Here is a 19,682-nt window from a genome sequence, read left to right as displayed (position 1 = left end):
CCCAGCTCAGGGCTCACAAATTCTTGGGTCAGGAGGGCTGCAGGAATTCCCAGCCCGTGCTTGGCCCTGCTTTCACTGGGCTGTGATGTGTGCTGCTCACTGCAGCCCTGTAACCTACTTTTGCAAATGATTTTTTTTTTTTTTTTACAAAGATGAGACTGAATATTAATAACCCATTGCAGCCTGCAGCTGTGGTACTTTCTAGAAGAAAATCACCTTCAGGCTTGAGAGGGGATGGCAGAAGGTTTTATTAGCTCTGTTGAGGGGTGCAGAAGTCAAACCCTGTTTGGAAATGCGTTCCTCATGTGGAAAGGCAGTGAGTTCTAGATTAGAGTGAAGAAGCCAGGCATGAGTTCAAGCCTTTGCTGAGCTTGTACTGCCTTGAATCTGAGCCATGTGCTCGGTCTGACATGTAGGATAGGGTAGGCAGTGGCAGGAGGTTTTGTTAGCCCTGTTGAGGGGTGCAGAAAAATCAAACCCTGTTTGGAAATTAGTTCCTCGTGTGAAAAGGCAGTGAGTTCTAGATTAGAGGTGAAGGAGCCAGGCATGAGTTCAAGCCTTTGCTGAGCTTGTACTGCTTTGAATCTGAGCCATGTGCTCTGTCTAACATGTGCTAAATCAGTAAAAATAATAAATTTTTGTTCTTGAATGAAACTGCAAGAATTTAAGCGCTGACCTCCCTGTGAAAAATGAGGATTTTACAAGAGATGTGAGCTCGACACAAACTGCTCTCATCTCCCCGAGTGCTGAGCTGCTTGGAGACAATCACACTGCTCAGGTGATGCTGAGCAAGGAGCAGCTGATGCCTCCCCAGAGCCAGCTCACAGTGATGAGTAAAAATAAGTGGTTTGTAGAGATATTGCTTGTGCAGGCATTGCTCTGGAAGCCCTTGGATGGCTGGAGGCTGTTTGGAAATGGAAGGTGCCAGCTGTCATGAGCATTGCACGTGAGGAGAGATGAGCAGAAGCTGCCAAGCTTATAAGTAAATGAAAACTTCTCTTAGTTTAAGATGTTTGGCAAGGTTTGGCTCTGCTTTGGGGGTAACTAATTTGCTGTGTTAGAACACCAGGTTAGGTTTTGGAGAGAGCCAAACCAGCTGAGATTTAAAGAAATGTCATTTTCTATCCTGACCTGGGTAAATGGCTTGAAATGGTCAAGTGGCTTTTTCTGTGCTGTCACAACACATCAGCAAACATGACAAAACCTGGGATAACTGTGCCCTCTCCTTAAGCTTAGCTGCCATTCAAGAACAGTTTTGCATCTCATATAATAACAAATACTGTGCACTGAAAAGCAAGCAGGTGGCCTCCATCAGGGCAGGCAAGGACAGTTAGTGTGTTGAGAGGAATTAACTTGAAGGTGTCAGCTTTGAAAAATGTGTTTTGTGAGATGAAAACATTTTAAAAGTATAACATTGAACTAGAAAACATTGAGGGATTTGATGAATATTTTTATTTTCTCCTTGTGTATTTCAAAATAAAAAGTAGGGGTTAAGATTATACAGGTAGAAAATCTGCATGATCAGATTGCCTTAACACATTAACAGTATTTGTAGGTTAATCTTTTTTGTCAGTTCCTTCTGTCTGTCTCTCTTTTCTTTGTCTTATTTGTCTTAGGATGGTAGAAGATGTGATGTCTGTATGTTCTCTGTTGTAAGTAATTCTAAGCTAACAATTCAAATTTCCTCTTTGATTTGTGGGCTTTTTAATTTTACTTATTTATTTTGCAGCATGATCAGTTATTATTCAGCATGCAGCTTTTATGTTAATGATTTCACTTGCACATATGAAAGCTATTTTAAGTAAGATGCCTGACTGTGACTGTTTGCCTCATTATCTGTTGCCTATCAAAGAAGATCCTCATTTAAAACCTATAGAAATTTTGTATCCTTGAGCTAAAATATGGAAGTTTTATTTCTACCACTGATCAACATTGTGCAATCAATTCCTTGTAAATACTGCATAAAATGCTTGTCTTTCTTGAAGGAAAAAGTTATCCTAATTAATTCTGTCATCATAACTGGATAATTAATGGCATTGAACACACCAATATTCAGCTGCCCAATTTATTTTCCCCTCTAGATGTGGTATTGATTTACCCTCTGCCCATTGAAACCCACCATTAGAATTTCTGGTGTCAGCCTTGCCATCATTGATCAGGGATGAGCTGGTGGGCTCAGTAATTTTTGCCACTGCATCTCAGTTCAAACATAAAGTCTTTATCAGTGAGTTTGCTAGAGTATTTTTCTCCCTTTTGTAGCTAGTAGCATCAATAGTTTTGAATAACTCTAGCAATGTGCATTAAGAGAACAGACAGATAGTTTATTCCTGGCTAGAAACTTAAGCCAATTTTTTAGCCAATTTTTAGTCAATTGTGAATAAAGGCAACATTAATAATTATATACCATCATGACATAATTTATATTCTTCATTCATTTTGCTTGACTGAAACCTGTGGGATTTTGGAGGGCTGCAGTGTCCGTGCTCCCAGTCTGCACTGTGAGGTGTCAGGGGAACTGGAAGCAGAATTGCCATATTTCTTGTTTTATTTGTTTTTAAAAAGGTCTTTTGTGTCCATTTGTAATGACACAGCTCATTCTGGCATCTGGGGAGCAGCATCTGCCTCAGATGGTTTTATATAGTTCATCTAAAGCAAACCAGGTTTTTTCTTCCTGGTTTTTGGGGTCATTGGAGCCTAAGTTTGTCACAGTTTTAACTCCCAGGTGAAGGTGTGGGTTAGACCTAATTTTGGGATGTGAAACTGAAGCAGACAGAAGCTGAATCATTTCCACAGGGCCCTGGAGGGAGCCTGTGGTGGAGCAGGGATTTGAATTGCAGCTGAATTTGAAATGCAGTCTGCTCTGCGAATGTGTCAGGAGCTAGCATGAAAAATATGGCAATCCTGCTGCTCTCAGCTTTGGAGGGATGGAGGCCTGTTCCAAGTGCATGACAAAATTATGTACCCATGGCATGGTTCTCTGTGGTGCTGCTTCCAAATGGATGGGATTTTAATGCAGGAGGGCTTACAGAGGTTGCATTGTCTGTGGCTGTCTCTTGCTAAGTGTGAAATGACCTGATTCTTGCTGCTGTTACCATATTAACAGTTTGAACTTTATTTTCAGTGATACATTTAGGGTGAAAAAATCACCAAAAAGATCTCCACTATCTGATCCTCCTTCTCAGGTAAATTGCTGCCTTATTTTGATGCATGTAATTTGTGTCCTTGAAGGGGTAAAAAGAAGGAAACTTTATTAATTTAATTGGAATTTAATGTTTAATAATGGAAGATATTTTTGTTGTAGACTTGTACTTTCAGTAATAGAGGAGATTTTTGTAAAAAATGTGCATAAGTCCCAAGTATAGGACATTAGGCTATTACCATAAAGCATTAACCTTTTGTCCTCTAGATACAATATATAGTAGATAGAGTATTTTCTCTGGGAATTCCAGCTAGAGTATTAGCTAATGTACTTTGGAAAGCCCTCTGTTAAGATGGAGCAAGGAAATGAGTAAATATCTTCATTCAGTTGTCTGAAAAACAAGACTATCACTATCCACCGTGGAATTTTTAGATTAGGAAGTAAGAAACTAAATGCATCAAATTGGTGGGTTGGAAGGGAAATAGAAATAAACCAAGTGGGCTGCTCTCCCAGGAGCATGTGCTTGGATAGCTTGATTCCATGTTGTAAACTGCTGGCAGGTGGTTTTCTTGGAAGAGAAGTTGACAAAAGCTGCTCTTCCACAGAGGCCTGACTGCTTTGATGTGGCACAGCTCCTTCCATGCTGCTGCTCCTCTTCCTGCTCTCCATCCTGCCCTTTTATTTGTGCTGCTTGGCAGTGTAGAAGTGAAGAGAGGGGAAAGGGTTCATGACCTCGTGGCCCTACAAGGGTTTGCTCCTGTGAGGGAAGCCTGAAAAGTCAGTTTTGGTAGTCAGGGACTTCAGTGGTGGGTGATGTGTGCCACTTGTGTCAAGTGCATTACAGATTTTAGCAGCTCTGGATCTTCTTTCTTCCCTGTTATCAAAGCAGCTTTGCAATGCAAGTGTTTATCATCAAAGAGCTGAGTTATACTGGGAAAACTCGCTGCTGGTAGAGTTAGTATTTTCCATTAAGTATTTTATACAACACTGCAGCAGAGATTATGGAATTAAAGAGATGGCTCTGGTGGTGCAGGGGAATTCAGAGATGGAGCTGTTCCATGTGTTAGTGAAAGATAATGGAATTAACTGGCTCTTGTTTGCTGCAGGATCCCACTCCACTGCCAACTCCAGAAACACCTCCTGTCATCTCCACGGTGGTTCACGCCACGGATGAGGAGAAGCTGGCGTCCTCTGTGACAGGGCAGAAATGGACCTGCATGACTGTGGACCTGAACACGGACAAGCAGGACTACCCCCAGCCCTCTGACCTGTCCACCTTTGTCAATGAGACCAAGTTCAACTCTCCCACAGAGGGTACTGCTCCAGCCAGGGGGGCTTGCTGAGAGACAGGGCTTGCTTTGGCCAGGGTTATTCTCTGCTGAATGCAGACTCTTACTAGGGAACCCTGAAAATGGTGCTGTGCTCTCTGGGCCATTCTGGGGAGCTGAATGTAAAACCCCAACAGTCCAGCCTTGAGTTTTTAGGAAAGAAAAGATGCTTAAAAGGAAATGAGAGGGCTCTTTCAGAGAAAGGCTTTTGCTTCCTTTGTGTGATTAATTGTTCTTTGTGAGCAGTGTGTTCTCTCATTGACAGGAGAATGGGGGCTGCTGCTTCTCCAGAATCACTGAACTACTGATTCTGCCTGAGCCTGTGCCTTAACCTGCATGGGGAAAGGTCCCATGTTAAAATTCTGCTCAAATTTTCTGTATTGCAGTAATACCCATACCATGCCATCTCTCTTCCAGCTTCCTGGTATCCATACTGGTAGCCATACTGGGCTTCCTGGTAGCCATACTGGGCTCCAAGTATCTTCATGCATAAAAGTGTCCAGGATATCCCCTCTATAAGATAGTTACCATTCATATTTCCAGATAAAATTCCATACTAGGTCAGCTATAAAAGTTTTTTCCTGCCATACTTTCCTATGAGCAGCTGGGAGCTAAAGCTGGAAGTTTCTGTTTAGAGAACTGTCATTCCAGGTCTGTGAAATTTGGAAGGGACAGAATTAAGAAAATTTGTGTGTGGCCTTCCTTGGGGCTACCAGAGGGAATTCTGCTTTGCAACATCTGCTCCAAAGGCAGATGTTCAACTTTGTGGGTGGGAAGCATGTTTGAGTTTAACTTGGCTTAAACTTTTTCTTCTTGATTAGAATTCATTTTTTCCCCAGCCTTTCAGTCCCTGTCCCAATCAACTATTAAATCTACTTTCTGCCATTTTAGGCTGGGTCCAAATTTATGCCTGATTAAAAATTTTTAGGTCAAGGTGGTAGACATCAAAAAGCAGCAACAGTCACAGTGCTTTTGTTGATATGCATATGCTTGTATGCCCTGGGCTTTTCTGAAATCTGTTGAGTATTCTAAACAAATAAGTATTTCAGTCTGGATGAATTCATTTGTCTTTATTATCAAATCATAAATTGTAGACATTGACTTCCCTGTATTTGAATTTTAAAAAATAACTTAAAAAACACTTTTTATAAAATAAGCCCCCCTAAATCTGGGAAGATGGAAACTATATGAAAGAAAATGGAACAAAAGAATAGTGAGAGACACTCTGAAACAATCATTTTAGCTTTCAAAGTGGGTAGAAGAAAGTGAGCAAAGCTCCTAATTAAATGGTAATTGTCTTGTCTCGTGTGCTGCATGGTACAGTCGAGGTTTCAGATTACACACTCATTATAATCAACAATGCTTCTGCTTTTCATATCTCTTAAAAATAATAATTTTTTTCTCTTTGACAGTCTTGCTCCTGCAGCTTTGAGAAATTTCTGAGTAATTTGAGGGCTGTTTCTCAGTGTAGATATTTTTACCTCTCCCAGACACCCGTGTGTTACCCTGTAACCTAACACTGCTTCTGTACAGATACAGCCCAGCTCCTGAGCCAGCCAGGGCATCCAGCCCTTATCTGTGTCAGGCACTGCCTGTAGCTGCTGCCATTTTCCTGTTGCACAGACCCGAAATAAGCTCTAATTATTAGCAGAAAATTCTGATGTAATCTTGCAGCTATTTGTAGGAGGAGTTGGAGGACATCACTTAGTAAGTCTGTTGTACGTGTTTATAAAAGATAATTATCTTGCTTAGTGGGATATCCTGGGCTTTCCTGATTTTGAATGTACAGAGATAACTAGAGCCTAAGATTTTGGAGGGGAGATGATGTCTGAGAGGAGAGAGAGAGATGAATTGTGCTGGAGACTCCTGAGAGCAGTGAGACGAAACAAACTGCGTTTAGCCAGCCGCGTTATTCCTTTTGTTTCTACTTGGGCTATTTCCATCTGTGTCCTGCCTGGTTTTTTGATTTTTTTTTTTTTTTTTTTTTTTTTTTTTTTGTCAGCAGTGAAGCTGAATGTGTGTTGTCCCAGCAGTCAGTTTGGATTGGGCTTGCAGGGCTGCTGGCAGTGCTGCAGGCAGGTGGAGGATCCTGTGGCTGTGCCAGCAGAGGACAGTGCCGGAACGTCTGCTGGCCCTGAGGCTGCCCGGACACTCAGGGCTGCTCTCTGGAGCACAAAGCTGCTCCATAAATGCTCCTGATGCACCTCACTGGGCTGTCTGTGCCTAAATGGGATACAGAGGGGCAGTTTCTAAACACTTGCTGCTCTTACCTGGGATTTCAGGCTTTCTCTTGCAGTTCAGCTCCTCGTAGAGGGTTTGAATTCATCCTTCCAGTTTGGGTTTTGCTTTCACTGGGAAAAGAAGTGAATGAGAAAGGCTGCTGCTGGTATCTGACACCAGGAGGTTGTCCATCTTGCCTGGCTCCTTATTACCATTAAAAACATGTGGTGCTAGGAATTTCAACATGAGGAGCCTGCTATTACAGCTTTCTCTTCACTTACAGGTTTTACTGTGAACATTCCCAACCAGTACTGAGGGCTTGTGGCTCCTCCTCTTCAGTGGTTGTTTTACAAAATACGTAGTTTGTGGAATTACAGTCCTTGTGCAGTGCTTTTTATTACTAAAAAAGCAAATCAAGCGTTGTAAAATGACATTTAACCCTCTAAAACTTTCTTCATCAACAAATCAGGCTAGAGATTCTCTTCAGGATTGTTTGTTTTTAAACATCAAACATTTTAATGGTGGTTACCATCTTCTTAATGCAAGCTCTATTTTTCAAAAGCTGCCTAAATCTAGAAGGATTTTAGCACATGATTTTATGATAATGCAAATGCTAGTGTGCATTTCCTTAGGATTTATTTGGAGTGGGAATCAAATTATGCAAGTGGTTTATTGGATTAAATCATGGAAACAGAACAAAGCACAGCATTTGGACAAATTAATTATGCATTTAATTTTAAATTAAGTTGTCATTGTAGGAAGTTTGCTTTTATTTGAGTGCAGGAGGATATGATCTCTTTTCCTGTGTTAGATTTGTCTGCTTCTATATCAACTACTGCGTGACCCCAGACTGGGGAGAAATGCTGGTTATTCCCCCCAGTGTAACTGAGAGATTAGAAGCAGAGAAGCAGTAAAGATTTGCATTTTTATTAAATTTTAGACTTAGGGTTCTTTGTAAATCTTCCTGCCTTAAACTCTTTCTCTGAAAACAAAATGCTGGTGCCTCACTCCTGGTTCATGAGCACTCAGGTATTTTAGGTTCCTTTTTCTTCACTGATAGCCCAGTAGTTGTTCTGAATTAAGAGTGTGACAAACATGAAAAAATAGAAATTATTTTTTCTCAACAGCTGTTAAAATATGTTTAAAAGAAATTGGCATCAGCATTGCCATTTATTGAAAAAATGTGTTTTCTGTGATAAGATAACACGATAGGGGAAAGTTGCCTGTACTCTGAAATTACTCTGAAACCTTCTCAATATTCTGGTCCCTGGGGCAAATTAAAAAGCTGATTTTTTTTTTCTGACAAACTGATTTGCCTGAAATGTGTCAGGTTCATTGTTGAAAATGAGTGAATATTAACACCTTTTACTTTCTCTCTGTATAATCTATTTTTAATATGTCATTGGAAAGTATTGAGCAGAGTGGGAGTGGCCCCTGTCAATGAGAAGAGCTCTCATTTACTTCTGAAAAAAAATCATGTCATGGCATGTATTAACACCTCTTTTTTTGTTTCTGTTGCAGAATTGGAATATGGCAACTCATATGAAATAGAATATATGGAGAAAATAGGCTCCTCTGTGCCTGTAAGTTCTCACCTCTATTTCCATTCATTTGCATTCCCCTGTCAGAATATACTACCCTGGTAATGCCCTCAGCCCCACCACCCTTTAAATTAATCATAATGTGCCTGCAGCAGATTTGCAAAACCAGTTCCTTGAAATTGGCATAACTGGGGTAAATTGCCTGTGCTTTGTTGTCCTGTGTCCTGTAAAGCTTGTTCCATTTCATGTTTTTATTTCTAAGCTGGCATCATGGTAGTTTTCTCTGGAGATTCAAAGCCAGTCAGTATTTCCAGCAGTGCAGAGTGCAGAGCTGTCTACAAAAACTGCTGAACTCTTTAAGAAATCAGGAGTAAAAGTTTGAAGAAGCTGGAGGGAACCAGGAGAGAAACAGAATTAGTGTGAGGTCTGGAATGCTGCACTGTACATTATCACTTTTTTCACCTTTTTAATCATGGATTTCATAGCCTGACTGGATCCAGTGAGGGGATATCCACTGGGGACATTAGGAAAATCACTCAGGTGATGCTTAAAGCAATGAGAATATTCAGTGGATGTTTTAGTAACACCCTCAGCCAGGGGGTGCCTCTTGCCTGACAGAACCAGAAATCTGATTAACCCCAAACTGGGGGAAGAAGAGCCACTACAAAGAGTGAGCCATTTAGGTTTTGTCCTTTAATGGTTCCTTCCTGGGAGCATCCATCTCAGTATCAGCATTACAACCCTGTATTATTAGTTTTCTGTCAACTCATTTGCTCACTAAAGGCTTCAGTGACCTGAATTATCTTTAATGGAGAATGGTTGAATTGCTTAATGAGTTTCTCTTTCCCCGTGGCCAGCAGGATGACAGCACCCAGAAGAAGCAGTCCTTGTACCTAATGTTTGATGCCCAGCAGGAGAGCCCAGTGAAATCACCTCCCATCAGATTGTCTGACTCCACAACTCCCTGCTCAGGGTAGGTCACAGTGAGCAGTGCAGAGCCTGCCAGGGGGCCGGGTTCCCCTCAGAGCACACACACAGGAACTTCTTCCTCTCTCTGCCTCTGTGCTGCCAAGCTATTTGTTTAAAAATAGATCCCCATCTGTGTACACATATGATAGAGAACAGAGGGCAAAGAGACACAAGTTTCATGGTGGAATAAGGACATGGATTTCTCCTTCACATTCTAACTAAGTAATCACAGTGGCAACTGTTTTACTGAGTGGTGACCTCCTACTTAAAGCTTTTTCTTAAGATACTGAGGTAATTTTCACGTTATTCTAGAAATCTGTTAATTGCAGTTTTTCACTTGGTTTTCCCTGGATACATTTTCTGAACAAGGGCTCTTGTTCATAAGACCAGGATGTGGGAATTGTGTTTACTTCCAATAATTTTGCTTGTCAAGGACATCTGTTCTTGTGAGTAAAAGTTGTGTTTTGGAAGAGAGGTAGGTCACAGTGAGAAAGGGGTAAAAAGGCAAGTGAGAAATACTGAAGAAATGTGACCTTTCTGATAGAACTGGTTTTATTTTGATGTCTCCAGTGCATTGTTTTGAAAGGATATTTCAAAGTGTTACGAGATATATAATGATGTAAATTTGAGTTGAAACAATGTGTGTATAAATATATTTTTATATATACACATACACATGAAAGTGATGAAGAGGACTTGCCCAGCTGCTACCAGAAGCAGAATTGTGAAGCTGAAAACATGTGCACAATCATTTTCCAGGTCGAGTTTTGAAGACCCCGAAGCCCAGCAGTCCTCTGGCATGAAAATCCCACACCCAGCGTCCCGAGTCCTCGCTGCCAGCCAGGAGGCACATTTACAGTCCCCTGACAAGGCCAAGCAGAAGGACCTGGAGCCCATGACCCTGGGAACAACTCCAGAGGCCATTGAAATTGTGAGTCCTGTATGATAATGGTTGGGGAATCTCTTCCTCCAGAAATTCTGCATTTTGCTTTTGGCCCGAACAACTCGGGCAAAGTCTCTGTTGCTTATTCAGCCTCATCTTTACCTTTAAGGCTTCTCCTGAAGACTCCTTTGTCTCTGCTGATGCTCTTCTCAATAGGATATCTAAGAAAGCCTCATTATGTGATCAGCCTGAATATCTAGATCCTGACCTGGCAGAAAAGAACCCCCCAGTATTTGCTCAGAAACTTCAGGTTTGTAGCAGAAATATAAATGTCCTTTTGTTTCTGTTTGTCCATACACAGGCAAAGGAGTGCTTTGCCTCATCTAAAAGGGGTCGAGGAAGGTTTGGATGGCATGTGGAAAAGAATTAAAATAATTATTTAATTCTTTCCAAAGTAACTCTCCCCTTTCAAAGACATGAGGAACAAAGATATTTTCATTTAACTCATGTAATTCATATAACACATAACCTTAAATTTCATCAACACCTATCCTATGTACCTCTAATGTATGTATTTTCCAGAAGTCTTTTCAAAGCAAATTATTTTAAGCTTGAGCACAGGACTTGATGTGTGGAGAGTTGTCTTGTCACCTGGCCTTAGTAAGTCTCTATGTATAGATTCATTTTTTGAGATTCAGGACCTAATTCTGCTGAAATGAAAATCAGGCTTTGTTTTTCTTGTAATTTCTCTAATGCAGAATTTGGCATGGTTTCTTCTAGGAAAAGCAAATGGATCTGCAGAGCAGTTCTGTATGTCAGGACATATTTTTTGGAATATTTACAGTGAAATTTTAAAAAACAAAAGTTGAACTAAGATTGACGTGTGGCATAAATTCACATAAAATGGAAATGAAAAAAAGAAGAGTCTGTGATAAAACAGCTTTAGCTTCAAAAAACATTTCTTTTACATGAAGTATTGTTCATACTGATTACCTAATACAAATTATTTTTCTGCACAGCTACCTCAAAACTAACCAAGCCCTGGAGTTTTGCATCACAGTCCTCACCATGAGAGGAATTTGGGGTGTTTGTCACCCAGGAATTGTCTGAGTTACACGTTAAAATTTAACAACCCATTTTTGAGTGTGTCAGACTTTTCTTACCATGTTCTTACCACATTTTTTTCCCTGTGGGGGACTGCCCCACCAAACCCTGTGACAGGAGGAGCTAGAGTTTGCTGCCATGAGGATAGAAGCTCTGAAGTTAGCCAGGCAGATTGCCCTGTCCTCCCTGCGCTCCAAGGTACCTGCTTTGTGCCTGCCCTGTGTGTGTGAGTGTGCACAGCCCGAGTGCTGCTTGTCCTGGGGGGCACCAGGAGCATGCTGGCAGCAGAGCTGACACAGAAATGCTGCCACCCCACTCACACCCCAATTAACAACAGGCAAGAAGCAGCAGCGTTCCTGCAGCAGGAGATGGATTCTGCGGTCCAGGTAGTGGTTGTCATTTCTCTGAAGCAAGATTTGTCCTGAATTGTTTGATGGTGAAGAGTACCAAGGCTGGCTTGGCCGTAAGGACATTCTGTCTTCTGATAGTATTTTCATCTTGAAGTCAGACACCTTTGACCCTCAATGTTTGGAAGGGAAGAAATCAGTCAACCTTGCCCTCAGGCATCTGAAGAAAGGGACTGCAGCAGGGTTGGAAGGGCTACAGAGCTCCCAAGGAAGAAAAGCCTTCCATCACAATGTGTCTTTATTCATAAAGATCTAAATCTTACTTTTTTTCAATGCTACTTGCAGGTCCTGCTGGTTAGTTGTGCCTCACAGTGATGCTTTGCTCTTCTGTAGGATTGCACATGGAACTCACTGTGTTTGGAAAGGCAAAAAAGTCATTCCATAAATGTTGGTGGCTTTCTTGGGAAAGGGTATCAGCTGGATGGGATGGCAGTGTCCTGCTGCAGTGAGACTTCTCATGCCAAATGAGGAGAATGTGCTTCTGACATGCCCTTCTCCAGTAACCTTCCTCTTGTACTGTCCATTAATAGGTCAGCCCAAAGTCTTTGCCCAATCCTAAATTGTCTGGAGTTCATTGCACCACAACAGCATTTGGGCTGGTTTCAGGGTAGAATTTCTTGGTGCAGCTACATCATAAAAGTAAAGATTTTTTAAAGGTTACCTGTACTCCTCTGGAAAAACAAGGATCATATTTGATTTATTTCACACACCTTAAAGCCCATAAGTCACTTTGTTTCTGCTGTGCACATATATTTACTAAGGTAAACACATTCCTCACGGATTTAAGAGTATTTTAGAGTATGTGGTTATAATCTTTTATTTAATTTGGAAAAACATGCTGTTGTCTTCATTAGAAGGACTAACCAAGCTGAAACCTGTAATGAGGAACATATAGAGCAAAGGAGGAAAAACAAAAATAATTTTCCTTTGTGTGACTGTGTCCCCTTGCTCTGCTGTCCTGAGTGTCAGGTGTTGAAAGAGAATGAGGTGAGATCTTCTCTAGATCCTCTCTGCCTCCTTATTCTCTCTCAAATTCCTTGACCTCCCAACACTTTGCTCTAGGATGAAGGATTCAAGACCTCCAGCATCAGGAAACACCTGAGATGAAACACATAATATTGCATAGATGTTCTTCTGTTTAAAATCTGCATTTTTGCAACCAGCCAGCTGTTCAGAAACTCACAAATTGTACTCTTTTAGACTGAAGAGAATGCATTTGTGTGTTTGTGAGTACTTGTGAGTTACCTATGGGAGATTGAGAGCTGCAGAATTTTTACAGAATATGGGGGTACATTTTAAAGATGCTGTTCAGCATCATCACAGCACCTTGTTTTGTTGGAACAAGTTTTGAACTCCTTAGAAATATGGAACGGATTTCATGTGACTTTTTAGAAAACGTCACTAATGTGTGTAACAGAGATAACAAAAGGATAAGCAGAGGTGAGGAGAGAAAAACAGGCAGAACTCCCCGCTCTGACAGAGAACTGGCAGCACTTATTGATGATGACAGTGCCCCATGTTGGTCCAGGCACAGCAATGCTCGTAGGCCAACACCATGGGTGTCATGTTAGGCTGGGAAGGACTTTTGTCCTTGCATGGCTTTGCTATTTCAGTGTTAAATTAGCCTGTGATGACACCCCTTGTGACCTGCAGTGACTGATGGCCTGGATTAAGCAGAACAGAAACCAGCAGATGACTGCAGTGACTTAAATTTGGATGCTGCTGGCAGAATTCCCTTCTGGATGGCTGGCCTCTGTTATTTTCTGAATGCTATATAATTACATTTAACATTTGCTAAATGATGACTGAGTGGGTAACAAGAATAGGATGATAAATAAAGACAGAAGCACTTGTTATGATTAGATCACCTAAAATGAAGATTAAATATAAGCACTTTGTGCTAGCACTAGGAGTGAGAATAAGGATGTGCAGATTGTTGTTCTCAGGGTGAGGGGAGTTATTTGGCCACTCCCAAATTTCTTGTCACAGACTTAAACAACAGCAGGCCCAGTCACCTACTTTTACATTGCCAAGTATTTCTGCCTTCCAGTGTTGAGGTAAATGAGCTATTTTCTGTTGAACAGTCTCCATTTGGATGTTGTGAGGTAATTTTTTGTGTCCAGCACCTGTGGGTGCTGAGATAGGATCCAAGGAAAATAAAAACTGAAAGTAAAGGCATGGGCAAAAATGGAATTAGTGCATTACAGCTCTGTGGGCCTCTCATGGCAGGAGGAGAATTATTTCCTACAAACAGCAATGCCATTGATTTTAGCAAAACTTTACGGGCAGAAAACTTCTGCTTGGGTTTTCCTTGCTTTTCCATGTATTTGCAAGCACAAGTAGGTCTCACTTTGCCTGCCTTGACCTGTCTGCTCACACATCTATCAGAAGAATCCATCATTCCATGCACACCCAGGCAGCATTTCAGGGGTTTGGAAAGGACAGCCTCATTTCCAGCAGGGCTAAACACACATTCCTCTAACTGCTGGGATAAAAACTACTTTTCATTTTCCTTCCATTTCTCTGTTTTCTCCCTCTCTGACCTCCTGGAAGTGAGATAGCTGCAGCTGGTTAATGGATGTGCATTTCTTTCCCTTCTGGTCAGATATCTGGTTTCTGTGAAAGGTGCTGGGAAGAGAAGCGTGTTGAGCTCTCAAATATTTACACTAAGATTGCAGTGACCTACATTTTGTAGTAATTCCCCTGAAGACTAATCTTTCTGTGCAAGGTTTAGTGACTTACAAATCCCTGTGATGATTATTACCCCAATTAACTGCTTACCTTCTCAGCAATTAGGTGTTAAAGCATTATTATTGGGTTATTTTGGGTAACACCATCATCCTGTTGGTCAGGTGCTGTTATTTTCTCAGGGCAGGAATATTTTGCAGGCAGCAAATAACAGTTACTGAGTTATTCATCAGTTAGGAGCTGTGTAAAATTGGCTTTTGAAGTAAAACCATGATGACTTTTACTGGTTACTCCTGCCAGAGAGCCCAGCTGTGACTTGTGCAGGGTGTTCCCAGAGTTAGAGCAACACTGCTTGGACCACTGCTACAAGCATCTCTGCTCAGTGCTTAAATTCCAAGAGTTTTTATGGTCGTTTTTTTGAAATTTCAAGCTGTTCTGCATGTCATTATTGCTATTGGTTTGTACATTTTCATCAAATGCAAAGAGAGCTAGAGAAAACATAACTGTATTAATGATCTGTTGTGCACTACATAAAAATACCTATAAGTATATATTAAATGCTCTAAACATCTTTTTCTTTAAAAATTGTCATCCTCCCAGCAGTTACTTTGACATGTTTTTATATGAGCTTGAAAAACGTTTGTGTTTCTTCTTGGCACAATGAATATTTTCCAGCAATCTCTTTATGAGATCCAGCAAATTAAGCTGCGGGAGGCTTTTGAAATGTGACAGATGCAGTTCAACAGATCGATCTGAGGGGTGGCCTTTCTTTGGAGGACAGCTTTGATGATCTAATGGCTCTCTTTTATCTCTCAGTTATTCCTACTTTGTGATTAAGGAGGGAGTAAAGAACCTTTTTTTTTTTATTTATGCATTTACAGAGGTGTCTGAGCTTGTGTGCCAGATGGATTTTTGTCCTATGCAGTTGTTTTACATTTGGAGATACTTTCAGACCACAGGCTGTGCAGTTTTGACAGATCTTGGAATGGATTTTTTCCTCAGAAAATCCACCGAGTTTGAACTTGCGCCTCCTAATTCTGCTGGAATTGATCATTATTTTAGATGTTCATGTTAAATGTAGCAAAAACAGAGAAGGGATAGCCTGCTCCATAAATCCCAGAAGAGTCAATTGACTCCTAGGTGTAAAAACAAAAAATACCAGTAAATTAGTGAGGGTCTCCTGTAAATGAAGATACAGTGAGGTGTTCTGTAAGTACTGTTTAGGTTATTCTTGTTCTAATTACATTTTCTTGCCTAGTCTTTTAATGTTGTTAGTGTTTCTTCATGTTCTTTACAGATGTGATATCCAGAACATCTGGTCCTGGGTGCATTGTGTACAATTTTTAATACAGCTTCTTCAGTCAGGTGTGATACAAGAACTCACAACAAAATTAGCAGTGGGTTTGGATGCTTTCTGTGATGCTGGGCAGTGTGAGAAGAACTGTGAGGAGGTGAATGTTTTATGGAATAGCATCTGGCAAAGTTTCCTTTACCAGTGTTGAGACAAGAATATGTGATGTTGAAATTAATGAGGACTGAACCTTGATCCAGACATTATCTACTCCTTTCACATCCCTGTGCTTCAGTCACTGGAGCGTGATTCTGCTATTTTCTTTTAAAAAAGGATAAACAAAACAACTTAAACAAAACCACACCACCCTCTTTTACAAAAAAATACAAGAAAATAATTATTTTCTCTTTTATGTAAAAAATGATTGAAGTACTCTACATTCCTACTCTTAATTATTGCAGATAAAGCCTAAAGACTTAGCTACAGCATTAGTGAACTTGAATGAACAGAATACATTGTTTTATGCACAAAGTTAACAGGTAAACTGGGAAAACACATTATCCCTTTTTCAGCAGCAAGGAAAACAGGATTTGAATATCCATTTCCATCAGTGGATGGAAGAAGGCAGTGATCAACCTGACTTTCCTCCCCACTCATGGTCCAGCCCTTGTGGTGGGGGCTTGGCAGTGCCCAGAGCAGCTGTGGCTGCCCCTGGATCCCTGGCAGTGCCCAAGGCCAGGCTGGATGGAGCCTGGAGCACCTGGGACAGTGGGAGGTGTCCCTGCCATGGCAGGGGTGGCACTGGGGGGGATTTAAGGTCTCTTCCATCCCAAACCATTCTGGGTTCTGCGGACTCTCCTTTGGAATCTCCTCAGTTTTCATGTGCTGTACCTTGGGTTGTTTGCATCAAGAGTTGTTTGTGAGACTTCTCCTGCATCTCAGTGTCACATTCCTGTTCTTTGCTCTCCTCATTTCACATGCTGCTCTCCCTTATTTAATCTCTGCTGCTGACATGAGCAAAATTGACAGCTGCAAAAAAAGCCTCATTTAACTGACTAATCGCATGCTGGACACCAGTGGGGCAGCAGTGCCACCTGCATAGTCACACTTTTTCTGTGGTATTCTTTATGATAGATGCCATGTATTGACAGGCCAGACCTAAGAAAGTGAGCTGTCCTCTTGCTTCTGGTTTCTTGATTTATTTTTATGGAAGCAGAATTCCCCTTAACAAGCTTTCTGCCTTCAAATCTGATTCTTCCTGCTGACGTGCATTTCTTGTGGATATTGTGGTGGAAAGCAGTACATTTTCTAAGATAAGACTTTAAAATATTGATAACAAAGTGCTGCCTTTATTTTCTCTCTGTAAAGGTAATATGACTCTCATGGTGCTTCTTATGGATCTTCAATGTATATTTTATGATTGCTGAATTCAGAGCTCCTTGTTTGTGTTGTAATTTAGACTAGAAGTCCTAGCACCACACCCAGAAAACCCATGAGCTAAACACCTATTTAATGGTTTATTTCTTTGTTTTTAAACAAACAAACCCACAGAGAGAACCTGCTATCCCAGCAGATGTTTCCATCTCCAAAAGCGCTCTGTACTCCCGCATCGGCGCCTCAGATGCAGAAAGCACCACGGCTCTGCTCTACCCCCAGCAGGACCTGGACTCTGCACTACGGCTGGCCAGGGCAGAGGTAACTGTCTGCACAACCTGGGAAAGGAGAAACCTGCCCCTTTGCTGTTCCCTTCTTGCCTGTTTTCTCCCAAATGTGATCACTTGTTCTGTTCTTGGAGCCATCCTCAGCCACACTAAAGCAAAAGGTGCCACACTGCAAGTTTTACTTGTTTTACAGATGTGAAAAGCAGTTATGATGTAAACACAAATCTTTATGGTTTTAAACCTCAGTCAAGATGCACTGTGCATCTTGACATTGCTATATAATTATATAAAAATATATGCTGCTTGAAATAGGAATAAAATGATGTATTTTACAAAGCTATGTATCATATTAGTGTGGCTAGCAATGGCAATGAAAAAATGGATATAATCCAGGGGGGTTTATTCCCTTTGTTTTCTGTTTCAGATTGTGGCCAAGGAAAGGGAAGTATCTGAGTGGAAAGAGAAATATGAAGAAAGCAGAAGGGAAGTGATGGAAATGAGGTGGGTTATTGATCACTGTGTCAGAGAGCCTCATCTCAGCCTGACAACAGAGTACCAGGCTCATACAGTTGTTTTGCTTAGCTTTATTTTTAACTTAAGGCTTTGCACTGATCCTGAACTGATCCTTTGTCTTTTCTCTGTATGGGGGGCACCACTGTTCAGGGTAATCACTGAAAACTTCTGTGTTGCTGATCTCATTCACACCCTCAGAATACTGAGATAAGGGAGGTTTTACTCCAGGTTAATGCCAGGGAAGGAGTTCCTCTGGTCTGTGTGTGAATTCTCACTAGGATTGCATGGTGAGGTTCCTGTTGCAGGCTGGATGAGTTGCTGCAGAGCTGGCAGGAGGGTGCATATTAAATGCACATTAAATTCACTTCTAGTTCTGCTTGGAAAAAGGAAGGAATGTAGGGAAGAACGTGCAGGTTTGCAGGTTACAGGCTGCCTCCAGGACATCATTGTAAAGTTGTTCAACAATAGAAATCAAACCAGTGTCAGTAGAAAAGCATTTCCTGTACAGGAACCACTCTGGACTATCAATGTTGGCTTTTAGGGAGATTCTACACCCTTTTCTTTGAACTAAGATGATTTTTTAATTGCTGCACACACTAAGGTTGATTTTAGTAAAGCAGTAGTTCTCTTGGCTTTTGCTCTCTTGTTCCCTTTGAGAGCTGACAGAAGGACCCAGAGCTTTTCAGTTTGTTCTGGTTGTGTGTGTTCTATTTCTGTGCCAGCCTGCCTCTGTTACATTAAATATCTGTACACTGGAACGTGGTTTGATCCTCCTCTCCAGCCCAGGTCCTCCACTTGCAAGGATGACAGCAAAATCCCTGTAGTGGATGATGTGAGCAGTGCTGCTCAAAGAAACTGATGCCTTCCATTCAGTCAGTTAAAAACCTTTCAAGCTTTCAGCTTTGCTTTTGTTTTTTTTCAGTTGGTAGGACCATAAGGAGGACAAAACAATGAGCTTGGCTTGCTCATTGATCTGAATCTGAGAAAGCCATCAATTGCAGAAGAGAGTGTATAAAATACTTTATGGAGCCTTTAAAGCTTATTATTTTCTACCTTCAAAAACCAGAAAAAATGGTCCCCCCTCTTAACTCATAAAGAAAAGGAAACTGTCACATTATTTTAGCATCCCTCCTTTAAGTAATAATTCATACAAATCACTTCTGAGACTCAATTTTCTTTAAAATCCTTTCTGTTCTAGACCAGCTTCTTCCCAAAATGCAGAGTTTCAGTGATTTAAAACTAAACTCTGTATCTAGTGATGACCTACATAATCAATCACTTATATCCAGGAAAACTGTGCTTAGGGAGGGAGAGTAGAAGGGAGCTGCAGTGCAGAGCTCCACAAACGCTTGCATGGATGCCAGGAATTGCACATGGCAGATTGGAGTAGCAGCAGCACGGGGCTCTGAGCCAAGGCATCTTAAGAGAAGCATCTGCAAAAGGCAAGGGCAGCCTCTTTATTTCTTTTTTGCCACCTCCCAGTGCCCAGCTGAGTTCTCTCACCTCCCTTGTGCTCTGCTGGGATGGGGAACAAAGCCCTGGCATAGCCCTGAAATGCTTAATGAGGAGCAACAGAACGGAGTGGCTGTGAGCAGTCAGACCCAGGGAGCCAAACCAGGAGGGAGCAGAGGGAGGGATTGTGAGGAAAGTCTCAGTGTGCAGCTCACACTCGAGCGTGATGCTTGCTCTGCTCTGTGTCTGCTGGCTGCCAGTGGGCACTGCCAGCCCTTTCCCTCATGGAAGGAGAGCCAGGGGTGACACAGAGCAGCTGCACCTTCATCTTCCACACAGTAATTTGCTTGTGTGTGTCTCCACCCTCCAGAAAATATGATTTCAAAAACCCCCCCCACAATAACCAAGCCAGATTTCCCACAGGCACATGCCTGGAACGTGTGGATGAAAGGGAAAAAAAATCTGGCTAATATTGTCACAAAATGA

At 41.5% G+C, this 19,682-nt stretch overlaps 1 protein-coding gene across 10 annotated transcripts in view; it reads left to right on the top strand.

Moving 5' to 3' along the window:
* Positions 1-19,682, top strand: part of TACC2 (transforming acidic coiled-coil containing protein 2) — an 89,515-nt gene that overhangs the window by 59,939 nt on the left and 9,894 nt on the right. For 2 of the 10 annotated variants that reach the window (XM_064717538.1, XM_064717546.1), the window contains 9 exons: positions 1,617-1,652; positions 3,122-3,182; positions 4,246-4,453; positions 8,209-8,270; positions 9,086-9,201; positions 9,957-10,128; positions 10,250-10,390; positions 17,122-17,265; positions 17,656-17,732. In XM_064717538.1, the coding sequence (XP_064573608.1) occupies positions 1,617-1,652; positions 3,122-3,182; positions 4,246-4,453; positions 8,209-8,270; positions 9,086-9,201; positions 9,957-10,128; positions 10,250-10,390; positions 17,122-17,265; positions 17,656-17,732 (1,017 nt within the window). Of the gene's footprint in view, positions 1-1,616; positions 1,653-3,121; positions 3,183-4,245; positions 4,454-8,208; positions 8,271-9,085; positions 9,202-9,956; positions 10,129-10,249; positions 10,391-11,301; positions 11,383-17,121; positions 17,266-17,655; positions 17,733-19,682 lie in introns of all 10 variants that reach the window. The other 8 variants (XM_064717547.1, XM_064717539.1, XM_064717540.1 and 5 more) reach the window with 8 other exon arrangements.

This window comes from Zonotrichia leucophrys, chromosome 6 (assembly GCF_028769735.1).
Source record: "Zonotrichia leucophrys gambelii isolate GWCS_2022_RI chromosome 6, RI_Zleu_2.0, whole genome shotgun sequence".
Classification (NCBI taxonomy): Eukaryota; Metazoa; Chordata; class Aves; order Passeriformes; family Passerellidae; genus Zonotrichia; species Zonotrichia leucophrys.
Note: the sequence above shows the minus strand (reverse complement) of the source record. Positions and strands in the feature narration are given on the sequence as shown.